The sequence below is a fragment of the Haliaeetus albicilla genome, chromosome Z, assembly GCF_947461875.1.
Source record: "Haliaeetus albicilla chromosome Z, bHalAlb1.1, whole genome shotgun sequence".
Lineage (NCBI taxonomy): Eukaryota > Metazoa > Chordata > Aves > Accipitriformes > Accipitridae > Haliaeetus > Haliaeetus albicilla.
The window spans coordinates 12,620,341-12,634,086 of NC_091516.1; the positions used below are offsets into that span (position 1 = coordinate 12,620,341).

Consider the following 13,746-nt stretch of genomic DNA (forward strand, 5'->3'; position numbering starts at 1 on the left):
ATTTACTTGTCATGTAGAAAAACACTAATCCTCAGTCCACGTGTAAGTCCAGGACTGGTGAGTCACTTAAAGTTCAATATCCTCCAGAAACCTACATATGAAAGAATAGTGGTTTTATGCCACAGGAGAGCTGTTAATCCTTTCTTCTCAAATGCATGAAATACCTATTTGCAGCTGTCATGAGTGGGAAATAGCAGGCCTTAAAATATATCACTGATTTTCAGGAAGACTTGTAGTTTTCAATTTAAGCACTGTTTTTTTCCATATAGTGTCTATACAGTTGACTGTTAGAACTAAGTTAACTGGTTCTCCCAGCTAGGAGGGAAGGGTGCAAATCTCTTTTTAAGCTGACTGCAGTTTCTTCCCCAACTCTGGAGTGGATGTGTGAAGCTATAATGGTATGGAATAAAAAATTCATTACATATGAACATCTCACAAAAATGTTTCTAAAATTCTTTTATTCTCTTTAATTAATATAAAATGGGAACATATTATTTGTAAACATTTGTAAAAAATTTGTTCAGTGTAAGTGGCTTTTTCAGTTGTTTTTGGTGTTTTATTCATAGCCAACTTCATTATAGTTGCCTGCAAATAAATTATTTATCACGCAGGGATAGTTGTGAGTGTGTGAGAGCACTGATTAACCTGTATTATTGGTGGAAGAAATACACACTAGAATCTCATGCTTCTCTTGTACATAAAAAATCAGCCCCTCGTGAATTTGCAAGCAGTGAACCTTTAGGTATTACACAGACTGTGATGTTTGTCTGCATTAGTTTTTGTCACTTGAATTTCATTCACATTAGAAGTCTGTGAAAGTGCTTTACTGAAAAATGAGCGTAGATGGAACTTACATGTTTGTTTTTCTTCTGCTGAAATAATTTTTATGCATTCACGCTTAAAACATCTTAATAAGTGGCCTCTGGCTTTATGTACCTAATAATAGTGTTGTAGAAATTTAGCTTAAAGATACAAGCCATCCAGATTTTGTAGGGTGTGGTATGTATTTTTAGAATAGTAGCATAGTTTGGGAAGAGGAGGAAATAAAAGAGAAACTCTTGGGTCCATAAAGGCTTTCATTTAATGTCACTGGAAACTGTTTATCAAGTCAGAAGCTAATAATAGACAAAACTATATAATTTGTATAGAATAATTAATTTGCTTGATGATCTTCCAAGCTCTGCTCTCCTTTCACACTTAATTTCAATTCAGTTTCAGTTCAGTAAAATTGTTCTGCAAAAACAAAGATTTCATTTTGACTTGTAGTATTAACAGTTAAGATAATAGTTTTGAGAACAAAATAACGAGATTCTTCCTGAAAGTAGGTAACAATTTGCATTCATGTAATAAAAAAATTTACATTTCTATTATAAATAACAGTTTATATCTGTGGAATTAATTCAGTGTAAGCTTACTATTTCTGCTTTTTAATCAGCAGAAATTTAATAAGGTGCAGAATGGAGACACTGGTGCATGTGCATTTTATAGCTTGATGAATGCTAAACATAATAGAACTTGAAGTCATTATTAGAATGTTGTATCACGCACGAATTCAAGTTGTAGAATGAGATACATATCTCTCGCTATGTGAGAAATGTGGCAGAATAAAAGCAAAATTTTGACAGTTGTTGTGCTGCAAGTGCCTAACGTACTTTAAAGTGCAATGAAAATGTTGAACAAGATATTTTTGGTTAAGGGATGCCAGAAAGGTGTGGAAAGTGATCATGACAGCCAGATCTTACTTTCTGTAAAAGAAGTCAGTTTTTCCATCTAGTTAAATCTCAAAGTCAAGGATGACATTTCCTGTAGATGGAGGATCAGCTTCAGTACTGGCTTTCAAAAAGCCTTATCCTTGTAAACTAGTTGAAGGCTACAAGTGGAGGCTCAAAATTAGGCCCTGGTCTTTAAAGATCATGACCATCTTCAGATATTTTGTAATTCCTTCTGAGACTGCTGTTCTTCAGCTTCCTATGCAGTGTCAAAGAGCTGGGAAGAGGAGCTGCTGGCCTTCCAGATACTGCGCTTGTGCTTCAGTTTAATAACTTTAAACAGCGGTTTTATCTGTTCCTCATGCAGATGGTAGAAGGCTGTGTGGCCATAGGAGATGCTTAGCTTTTGGAAATACAGTAATTCAGCCAGTCCTCCGCTGTATAGACATCCTTCCATGTCATCATTGAACGCTATTCATGAAACTCCTCTATCTTAAAGTGCTACCACTTGATTACTGAAAGCCTGCTAAGACATTTTAAAATCAAGATGAGCTACTTAGCTTATATGACTTGCTTATCTCATGCAAAAATCATTACTTGAAAAAGAATATAATAGGAAAGGAAATACTAAAACCACATACAGGGACTGAAAAGTCTATAACGTTCTAACTTAGGATGTGGGCTACGAGGGTGTACTTTGTATGAAAAAGAATTAGTTTTCAGTGACTAGAAATCAGCAAATGGTGTTTTTTGGCCAAAACACAAATGCACATGTTACCATGATGAAGGGTGATTAAAAAACCACACCAGTGCCTTTGCTGGGAGGCAGCCATTAAGGTTTTTGGGTGTCCAGTTACATAGCAGTAGCAGAAGCTGCCTGGGTGTAGCTGGAGTATTCTCCTTCCCAGATAATACCATGACCAGCAAGCGGTAGGCCAGGCTAATGTGCCTGCAGAGGTTTTGCAAGGACTCTGCTGAACAAGTGTTCTTTACAGATGGCTCATAGGTGGAACAGTGAATGCACCTTCAATGGGCCTTCCACTGTTCTCTTCAGTTAATAAACAATATGAAAGCTAGATTTTGAAACAAATATCAGAATTGTTTGTTTGACTGTGTTAAAATATAAAGTAAGAGACAAGAATCCTGGATGTCAATAGTCACACATTGTGTAGCAGGATGAGGGCTGAATGTAATACCAGGTAGGAGAGAGGTCTGTAATAAGCAGCAGGCTGGATGCCTGAAAATAATTTGTAGGTCAGTTGTGTTTTTTACAAGCCAATGTGACTCTTACGGTAGTATACTTCTCGATTAATTTCATATGATGAATCCCATGAGGGATGCTGGAAATTTGAGCCTCACGTTAATAGTAGCTAAAATCTGTGTATCATTTAAGAATTAATGTTAGTGCTTATGTGCACATAGCCTTCCTGAGCAGGTCAGTTTGTAATTTTAATGTGTTGTTTATTTTACTTAAGGAATCAGCTGGAGGGGATATTCAGTCTCCTTTAACGCCGGAAAGTATTAATGGGACAGATGACGAGAGAGCGACGCCGGAAGTGACACAGAACTCAGAACCAAGGGCTGAACCAACCCAGAACGCATTGCCATTTACCCATAGGTACAGATTCCATTCCCACATCCTGATTAAGTGATACCTGTCTCCTTCCTCGTTAAAGGGACCTTTTCCCATATTGTGTGAAAAAAAACAAAACTCAACCCCCACAAAAAAACCCTGGACTGGCCCTCAGATTTGCAATATAATCTTTGTTTTTAAAAAAAAATATGTATGAGAAAAACTCTTGGAATAAGATTTGGGGGAACGTTGCTTTATAGCTTAATCAGCTTAACATGAGCCCTTGAACACTGGTTAGTGTAGGTGTCCCTTTAACAGGAAGCATTATTTCAATGTCTGAGATCTTAGTGAAATTAACTGCTTCATAGAATACTCAAATTATTTTTGCACACATTCTTTAAATGACTGATAGGACTGGATGTCAGCCTTTCATTGATGAGTTGTTGGAAGAAAAGGGACTCTTACAACACTTCTGCATTATGAAGTTTAAAGCAGCCTTTAACTGAACAGTTGAAAACATTTTTCAACTTTTTTTGAAATATGAGAGAAATGTAGTTCTGCTTCAGACTGAATTTGTTGCACTAGGAATGCTGTGTTCTATTGTTCTTTAAGAAAGCTATGACTTTTTATTTAATGATACAAATAAGGAGTTAAGATGGATGTATCTTGCCTATTAGAAATAATTGTAAATGGGTCACTCTCATTAAAACACATAATGTATTGAGACCATGGAGAGTAAGTGAAACATTTAATAAACTTAGAGCAGAGCTAGGAATACTAGATTCATTTTTTTAAACATTCTAATTCAGTTTAGATAGAGCTTAAGAGCTCTTGATCAAAGGTTGGGGAATACTAGGACATCAGATATGTCATGCAATTCAGAATGAGCAGAAGTGGAACTGGTATTGTGCAGGACTTCTCACTTTTTGTAAGAGAATAATACTATCAATCGTATCTGAAAAAATAATATGCATTTTCAAATGAGAAAAAAACTTTACTTTTGCACTAATTTTTTAACAGAGTGATTGTGTTTATTTTTATACTTCCAACTGTCACCAGTGCATCTATTATAAGCTTTAGAAGAAATGGTGCTTTGTGAGAGTGCTGTGTGCATGTTGAAGGAGTATTACAAATATTGCACGTCTGTTAGTGTTCTGTAACAAGTTCATTTGAACTGTTTGTGTGTTGGAATTCTCTATCAATATTTTTGTGAAAAGGAGTTGTGATAAAGTCCACACGTGAGTAATGTTGTTTGTTTTTTTAAAAAATGATAGCTGCAAGATCTCCCCTGTCATTCTGCGTATGTAAATACGTTTTCTGGTATGTCAAATAGTAACTACGCTTTGCTCTGCATCGAGCATGACTGAAGATACGTTTGAAACTACGTGGTTGTAATTTTTGATGGTGTAGAATAGAGGTTACAAAACTTTCACGTGCTTTGCATTTTTCTATCTGTCATGCATGCAGTGTGAGTGCCTGATTTTAGGTTTTTGTCCCATTAAATACCACTAGCTAGAATTGGTCTTCCAACAATAACTCTGCATTTTGAGGGTCACTTTTCATGATGATTCTCAAAAGACCAGTGTTTTGTCTTGCTAATGGTAGCTTCAGATTTGTTAGTGAGCTATTAGTGAAGAAAACACAAATTTTTAAAACCCTTTGAAATAAATTTATTTTTGGACTAGGTAAGGTTTTTATTATAAATAAATAAAGAATATTTATTTATTATAAGTAAATAAAGATGCATGAAACACATGCATGAAATAGATGGAAAGTGAAGCCTCCAGGATCGTGTTAGTGCTGGTTAAATGGGCATGTTTCTGTAGAGGCATTTCATAATACTGAATTGGCCACTAGGTAGACACACCTAGCTGCTTGTGCTGGCTGACAGGGTGCTCTCTGCAGGCGGTCTACTTGACCTGATTTCGAAGAAAAAAAAAATTTAAATTTAAAACCTTACACCCCAATCATTGGAGTCTCCCTGGGCTTTTCATGCGTTAGGGGTACAGAAAGGGATTGTGCTCCTCCTTGTTCCTTGATGGTGCAACGTGTTGGTGGCACTGCATGTCTGACAGAGAGGAGTTGCCGAACCGAACCCTTTCCTTGTGCACCTTGGTAACTCCTGCCAATCACTGAGCCTTGTCCTCCTGCCCCCTGCATTTCAGGAAAGGTGAAGTTTAGCCAGTGCTTCCGGGTGAGGAGGGTGACGCTGGAAGGGCATTTGAGTGTTGCCTGGTGCATGGCAGTGCTTTTTACATATTTGCCTTTACTCCAGGAGCTGTTGATCAATTGCTAGGCGCTTTTCAAAAGAAAAGGCGTTGTGGTCTTCCCTCCAATGAGTTCTGCTGTAGGGGACATGAGAGTCACTGAGGCTGGCTGAGCTTCACTGAAATAACACTACCATATCAAGTCCATTTCTTCCATAAATAGGAAAGCTATATTCTGCTCTGGCATTGACAAATACATACTGACCCTGCGAGGAACCAAAAGGAGTGGTCCTCGGTGTAGGCTGGAGCCCAGGGAAGGCACATGTGGGGCTGCATGTCAGCAGCCCGGGCAGCCATGGGGCAAGCGTTGGAGCTTCGTGGGCAGGATGAGGTGCCACAGCGCTGCAAGGAGAGGTGGCTGGTGAGGTGGGAGCTGCATTGCTGACAGGAGGGTTGGCAAGCTCAGCCAAGTGCAGGTGTCTCTGCCGCTGGGGGCAGGCGTGAAGATTTGAAGGGGGCTGCTGTCAAAACAGTGGTACAGGTAAGGGGTTTTCATGTCTTTGTATGAACTGGAAGGGTCTGACAGGAGTTAACAAGGTCAGAGATCACAGGTGTGGAGGTCATGCTTAGCTGACGTCTTACTACTTGTCATTTTTAATCTGCACACCTGAAAAATGTTCAGTTTGATTTTGTTTTAACATGTCCTGGCTGGCCACATATGTCCTCTTCTGCAAGTGTTCTCTGTGCTTTTTCTGTCTTAGTGTAGGTAGTTGGGGCCTGTTATTTCAGCAGCATAGGTGTAGACTACATTGGTATTTATAGGTATTTTCTGACCACTTACACCCAAAAGCTGAAAAACAGCATTACTTAAGTCACCAGAGTTTTGTTACTAGAACTCAAATTTCTTATTATTTCAGTAAATAATTGTAAGTATTGAAGTGAACATTCTCCAGTACATGTCTAAAATCCCATTCATATCCTGTGAGCATAATAGAAGTCTAGGTGCTCCAATTTATCCTCATCTGGGAAGCCCTAATGCTGTTCACAAGCAGTGCAATGCTAGTCAGCTGCTTGAGAGATAAGCATATTAAACAGCTACGAGCCTTGCACAGAAGATAAACTCTTGTAATTGAACATCTTGCCTTCTTTTAAACTATCTATCATGATTAATGTTGAATTATGAAGTAATATTACTTGGGAACTCCCACGTCCTGTAATATACGTATGTAAGGGCACTGCTCTTACAAATAAATGTTGCCACAACAAATGAAAGTAAAATGGAGCCCAAGCCTGGCATTAGAATTTCTAAAAATCTTGGCTGAGACACTGATTGGTCCTTTTCTGAACGATAGCTATTCCAGGAAGGCTTTCTTCTCACAGAAGTTAGTTAATCAAATCTAATATTTAAAATAATTAAGACTAAAAAAGTATGTATTTTTGTTCTTAATTAAATCTTAGTTTCCTTAGACAACTTCCTTGTTTAAAAAACATTTTCCACATTCTTTAAGTTGTGATTTTTTTTTTTCCCCCCAACTGAAAACTATTGATCATAAAATGGGGTTTGGAGAGAAAAAACTTGCTAAAAAATTTTAACTACTTCTGATGTGCTGGCTTTTTAATAAAAGTTTTAATCCTGATGGTGCATAGTATACAATTCTGGTCATCTGAATGAGCCCAAAGAAATAGTATACTAAGTTTATTCAGCCTTAGAATATAATTCAAATATTAAAAGTGAATAGTGTATCTGGCAAACTCTGCAACTGCTGTTTGGGGCGTTTTGGTAACTCTTTGGTGAACTTGCTCTTTCACCCTTGAAGAGAATACATTTGTTTATAACAAGCTTTATTCCATTTTTTGGTACCTTAAGAAGCTGATAAAACACACTTCCAGAAACAAAATGTAAGAGGATTCTTCTGGGACCAATCTTGAAAGTCTTCAATTTTGTGTCAACCCTGCCATGAACCTGTTACCTCATTTTTTCTTGTAATACATAAACTTGGAATATCTATGACATAATGTTTTGATCAGAATATATATGTGTGTGTGTTTGTTGCTTGTTCGTTAAAATTCCTATTTTTGTATTCAAACAAGTTTTTAATAGGGAATTTTGACTCATTGCCTTAGTGAAAATGAACTTATTTCAAATGACGTTTATATCTTAGATATGTTATTGTCTAGATAGCTTACCATTTAATGATGTTGCATGTAAATCCAATGCTGTACAACAAAGAAAAAACAAAAATCTTGCTCCTAGCTCGTGTTCCTTCACCGAGTTTTCATTAAAAGTTGTATGCAGAAATCTATTAGTAGCTTTTTCACTTTGTGTATTAAAACTACTTATTTCTACAAGCTTAAATATTTTAGTTATGTTACAGTAAAGGTACTTTGTGGATCATGCTGAACTGTTAAGTTGGCTTTAAGGAAAAGTTTTGAGTTAATAATTTTTGTGGTGTTTTGTAATTTGGATTTATACTCAAATCCTAGCATTTGGATGTTCTTTATAGGGTTATGCATAGCTTCCTTACCCAGTAGTTCTGGGGGAATGTATTACTTTTTTAAATTCTCGGTTTTGAATGTTATTTAACCTATCATAGGATAATTTGTTGTTTTGAGGAAGCTCAGGAGCTCTCTAATCCAAGCTCCTGCACAAAGAAGGTCAGCCATGAGATCAGACCAGGCTGCCCTAAGCTTTATCCAGTTGGGTTTTGAAAACCTTCTAGAAAGGAGACTGATAAAGCCAGGCTTTTTAAAAAGGTTTCTCTATAACATAAAAGGCTGTAACTGCCTTCACATTGCACAGTGCTATAATGAACTGTGACATTTTAGGGCACACTGGAGGAACTCTGGTAAGTTCAATTACTCTGTTGAGAAAAGACTATTTCTTGAGGCACACTCAGAAGAAGGTCAAAGGTGATAGGTTCAGCTGTCAGTGTAAGCACAGAACTCGTTAATATAGCAACTTAGATGTAGGTCTTGACTTCACCTCAACCAACATTTATTTAGTGTTGTGAAGGTCATACCTGTACTGGTTTTTGGCCTCTTGTGCTCCACTGGCAAGAGCCTGGTGGTCTCTGGAAGAAGCACACTGGGAGGGATTGCTCTCCCCTCCCTCCCTTACCCAATTCCTGCTGCTTCCCATACTCCTGCACTTCTGCCTAAGTAAGTTGCTGGGTTTCAGCTCAAGTAGGCTATCCTTCAAAATAAAAGTTCTTGCTAGGAAATTATTAATTTGAAAGGAAAAATCTTACTTTGTGTTCGTGTAATTTTTTTTCATGTCTCTGACTTTCCTGACTGTGACAATTTCTGAAAATTCTTAAGGTATCTTTGAAGTACATAGTAAACCGTTACATGGTTTTAAACCAGTAGCATGTCAAACACAGCATAATACAGCTCATCCTGTAACTTTTTGATAAGGTATCTCCAGTAATGGAAGGAGAGGTGGAGAGGACTTTTATCTGCTATTGGAAGAATGGTCATGGTGTATGTGTTGCTTAGCTCTTCAAAATGAAGAAACTCTGCGACTAATAGAGCTAATTTTAATGGCTGGGGGAATGGATGAGAGCCAAAACTAAAAATAGCCTAACACTTAAGAGAGTAATTTCACCATCTCCCTTGTGCACCTAAGCACATTCTGGTTTGGAGCATGTGAAATACCTACTTCCTGTCGTTTATTTAGTGAGATCTCCAAGGGGTGATTCAGATGATGAGAGCTGGGTGTTTGAAATTAGATGATACAAATACGGTCCTCAGGGACAAGTGAGCACTCTTGAAACATATCTGTCAAGTACATTCTTAGAAGAGAAATACAATCCTTATGCAACTTTTATTAAAAAAAAAAAAGAAAAAAACAACCAAAACAAAACCAAAAACATACTACGTATACTATGTAATTTTTCTCCCCTTTAATCACATACATAAGGAAAAAAAGCCCAGTAAAAATGAAAAGGAAAAAAAAAAAAAGGAACTATCCTGCTTGAGGAATGAACTTTCATTTTCTAAAATGCATCCATTGTGTTCAACCTTTCCAAAGTATGGATGACATTAAAAGATTATTGTTAATACTTCAGCAACTGTAAACATTGGCTCTGTGAATTGGGATATATGATACTTAACACTAAATCAGATTCTGTAGTGAGAGTGGTTTGGAGGTTTTCATTGGTCGTGTCCGTTAATTCTCAATCAGTAATTTTGTTAGGTGTTTTCAAGAATACAGTTTTCTGCAATGTGTTGTTCATTTTAGGAGTCTACTCTTAGCACATACAGACTTTTTTTGTCATTTTTAGACATTGGTGGAGGAGCTGTTCTCTTTATTCTAGATTTTCCTAGTAATTTACCTGAATAGTGTACTTTTTCTATTGTGCATTTTGATACCAGTGTGTATGCTTGTTTAACTTAGTGAGTAGTGTCTGTGAGGTTTGTTTTATGGTATGATTTGTACATATATTATTTAGAATCTGCTAGTTTGTGAGTTGTAAGCTCAAACATGCAATCATCTTTTAAAGAAGAAGAATTAAAATGATAGCTATAGAAGCTCTTATGTAGACAGTTGATACCTCATGTTTTCTTTACACCTACTTCCATCAGTGTTTTTGATACTGTTTAGTATCATTGAGGAAACCTTTCAACCAGTAAATAGGGATAAGCTGCAAACTGAACCTTCCCTGGACACCATGAAGGAGTCCAAGATATTGTCTTTAATACACCAGAGATCCCTCTGGGTAAATATTGCTGAAGTTAGGTCAGCATTTCCAACTATAACCAGTGTCTTATCAAACATTTTTTTCAAAACTGAGAAGTGTCATTAGTAGCAAAGAGAACAGACACCAAAGAAATACTGCACGTCTCAATACACTATTCTCTAGGAAAAAAACCACAATGAAAAATTTTGAGAGGAAATAGCCACTTTGTAGAATTGCTTTTTATTTTAAAATAATCTGTGGAAAGACTTAATGCTTTGAAGCTACAAATGTCGTGCCTTGTTTGGATTGGAAGCCTCAGTGCATACTTGCCATTTTTAAGCCACTCATTAGAGAAACAAAAATAGAAAGCCTGTAACACCTGAAGTTACCAGGGAAGAAAAACCCCACAGAGCTATTGATCCCCTGAGTCTCAAATGAATTTTCTAACAGGCATGACCATTGAGAAGAGAAGCCTTTCATGAAAAACAAAGGCAGAGGGGATGTTTTGCAGGACAAACCTATTTTTCACGAAGTCTGATCACTCAAACTTCACTGTCTCATCCTCACTGGTTAGGAAGGTTGATGCATGAAAGTATTTTATGACCAAGGTAATGTGAACCATTTATGCCCATACCTTCAGCCTGGGATTAATTCTTGATGAGGAGGTGGGGAGCTTTCTTCAGAGCCTGGAATTTTGTTTGTAACAAGAATTCCCTATGGCAGTCTGTTCTGCAGGTAAGAGTATCACACAGTTTGCACCCATCTGCACACACACATGCTTCACCTCTGCAGAGACACCTCTTCAAATTATGCCCCAACAGCCTCAAAAGTATATGTTAGAAGATAAAGATTCCTTGCAGCTGGTGTGTAGCTGCTTCATTTCAAGTGCAAGACTTAGTCCACTTATCTTTACCAACACAAAATACATTGCTTATGCAGCCACCCATATGGGTAGACGAATCCTAAAGAAACTTTTCCAGACTTGTTCATTTACTGTTTTCTGCCTCTAAATGGACTCTGTAGTTATAATCTGAGTCTATGAAACTGGAGAATAGTCTAGACTTGAGTTTCAGCATACATACTCCCATCCACGTAGAAATTATTGAAAAGGTTACAAAGTTTTAGAGAAAGGATATTAAAGGGAATTGAAGATTTGTTGTCTTCAGATCACTTTTAGGTATGCTGCAGTACAATCTGCATCACTGTCTTACTTAGATTTGTGTGTATTTTGCTCATCTCAAGGTTCACTTACTGTCAGCTTTGGATTATTTTGTAATATCAATATACTGAACATGGAGAAACTTGCGTAACTTACAGTCATTGTAGTCATGGTAGGATGCCTCTGTCATATTCCTCAGGAGTAAAGGAAATTGAAGTGTTGCTGAACAGTTTTGGATTCAAAGTCCCCAAGCTAAAAAACAACTTTAAAAAAACCTCAGAAAGCAAGAGAAAACTTGGCCTTTTGTCAGTTTTGGTATATTAAAATATGTTATAACTCATAGCAACAATGTATTCTCAAAATACACCCTTACTGTTCTAAAGCCCGTACCACATAAACCTGCCTCCCAAAGCCATACTTTCTTGAGTATTTGTGAAGCTTTCATTTTCAATGAAGAAACATATCCAGTTGTTCAATTGCTTGAGTACTTCAATATCTTCATCCAGATTTTATACGATGAGGATAAGACATCAGAACATGTAGCGTAGAGAAGTTGTGGATGCCCCATCATTGGAAGCGTTCAAGGCCAGCAGCCTGGTCTATTGGAAGCATTCAAGGCCAGCAACCTGGTCTAGTGGAAGGTGTCCCTGCCCATGGCAGGGAGGTTGGACTAGATGATCTTTAAAGGTTCCTTCCAACCCAAACCATTCCACGATTCTGTACCAGGAATTAGTTTCATGCTTTACTGAGAAGGCAGGAGCTAAAATTAAGTCACCTGAAACAAAAAACCCAACCCAACTCCAGCAAAACAACAACAAAAAAAGCCCAAACCTTTCAGTTAGTGGCTCTTTTAAATGGAGGCTCTTTGTGTTTCGAAGTTACTTGGCCTCTCTATGCTGCACCAGATATAATGTCTGTTTTGTCTGCTCTTCTGAAAGATCAGTGTGTTACTGTACCTCTTCTGTCTCCTTTACTCTAAGAGAAAGGATATATGTCAAGTTTTTTAGGCAGCAGGGCCAAACCCTGTGGAATACTTGAGGGAAGTATTTTTAGAAAGGGGGGAGGGAAAGAAGAAAAAAGTCTGTAACTCAGTGCATTTTAGTGAAGGTGAAGCTGAAGCTCCATTGAATGCATTTGATTGATACCAGTTTAGACATCCTCTTACTGATACCAACTAGTTACTCTGCCCTCTGTGTTATCTTGGGTGTAGTGGTAGATCATGAGATACACGGACTTCTCATATGAGAAGCTGCACGTATATATATAGATAGATATTCACTTCTGAAATCTTACATATGCATTGTGGTTATGGTTTCATTGCCATCTGGAAGGCCTGATTATAAACGTACAACTATCATGACAATGTTAATGACTAAACAATTACCATTCTTGAAACAGTGTAGCACTCATTTTTCTCAAACTTCAAGCAGAATATAGATAAACATACCTTCATCCTTTAACAACTCACATTGGAGATGAAATGATCAATTTACTTTATGGGTTTTTATATTTCTTTTAGTCTTTTCTGTATTACTCCCTTCTTAACTGCCCCCTCTCGTTGGAGAAGAGGTACAGTTTGGAAACAGAAATCAGTCTGGTGAGCACCATCTTCTGCAGATGTTTAAGCTTAAGAGCCTGTCATTCATTTTAATCGTACTGTAATTTATAAGGTTATTATTAGATGTGGGATAGGGGAATTTACATTACATCAGACCTGAGTTACAAGATGCCAAGCACTGTAAGTCATGGAGTGTTTCCACTTTAAGTCTTGGTGAAGTATTAATTGTGGATTCACCTAAAATGCACTACGTGGATCCTTGGATCTGTGGGGTTTGCCATTTATAAAGTGCTTAGGTGGTGTTAATGAAGCCCATATGGACTTAAAAATTAGCTAATTTTTAATCGATTAGATAACTTTCTCCAAGGGGATTGACCATGAAAATCAGAGCCAATGATAGCTGGCAACAAATACTTAAGTTACGGATTCTTTTCCTGTTCAAGGTATGAGATAGATGTGCTGCTGTGCCAAAATCTGCTTGGGTTAAAAGGAAAGCAGAGATGGAGCATGAGTTTAGGAGGTGGCTGCAGCTCCTATTCCTTTGGTGCCTCTCTGATGCTGTAGTTAAAGCTTCAGAATTAACAACTGTGATTAGCAGCTGTACTTTGAGTAGCTGATACAGGCTCCTCCAGCGGTCACACAGAAAGGAGGATTAGATGGAGCTGCATGAACGCTTCTGTGCCCTGGAATACTTGTCACTCCCAGGCACATGTGGCTTAGGAACTAACTGTGCTGTGTCTATTGACTTCTCCAGTTAAGAGCCAGCATACAGTTGTCTGTGTGTTGCAAAGAAATCATGGTCAACTTGATGAAGCCACTTGCTGGTCTTAGATCTATTGATAGGATTCGGCCAAATGGATT

General features: G+C 37.6%; 1 protein-coding gene across 3 annotated transcripts in view; it reads left to right on the top strand.

Moving 5' to 3' along the window:
- HOMER1 (homer scaffold protein 1) overlaps positions 1-13,746 on the top strand; it is a 106,737-nt gene that overhangs the window by 42,573 nt on the left and 50,418 nt on the right. For all 3 annotated transcript variants that reach the window (XM_069775798.1, XM_069775797.1, XM_069775799.1), the window contains exon 5: positions 3,185-3,327. In XM_069775798.1, coding sequence (XP_069631899.1) covers positions 3,185-3,327 — 143 coding nt within the window. The remainder of the gene's footprint in view (positions 1-3,184; positions 3,328-13,746) is intronic.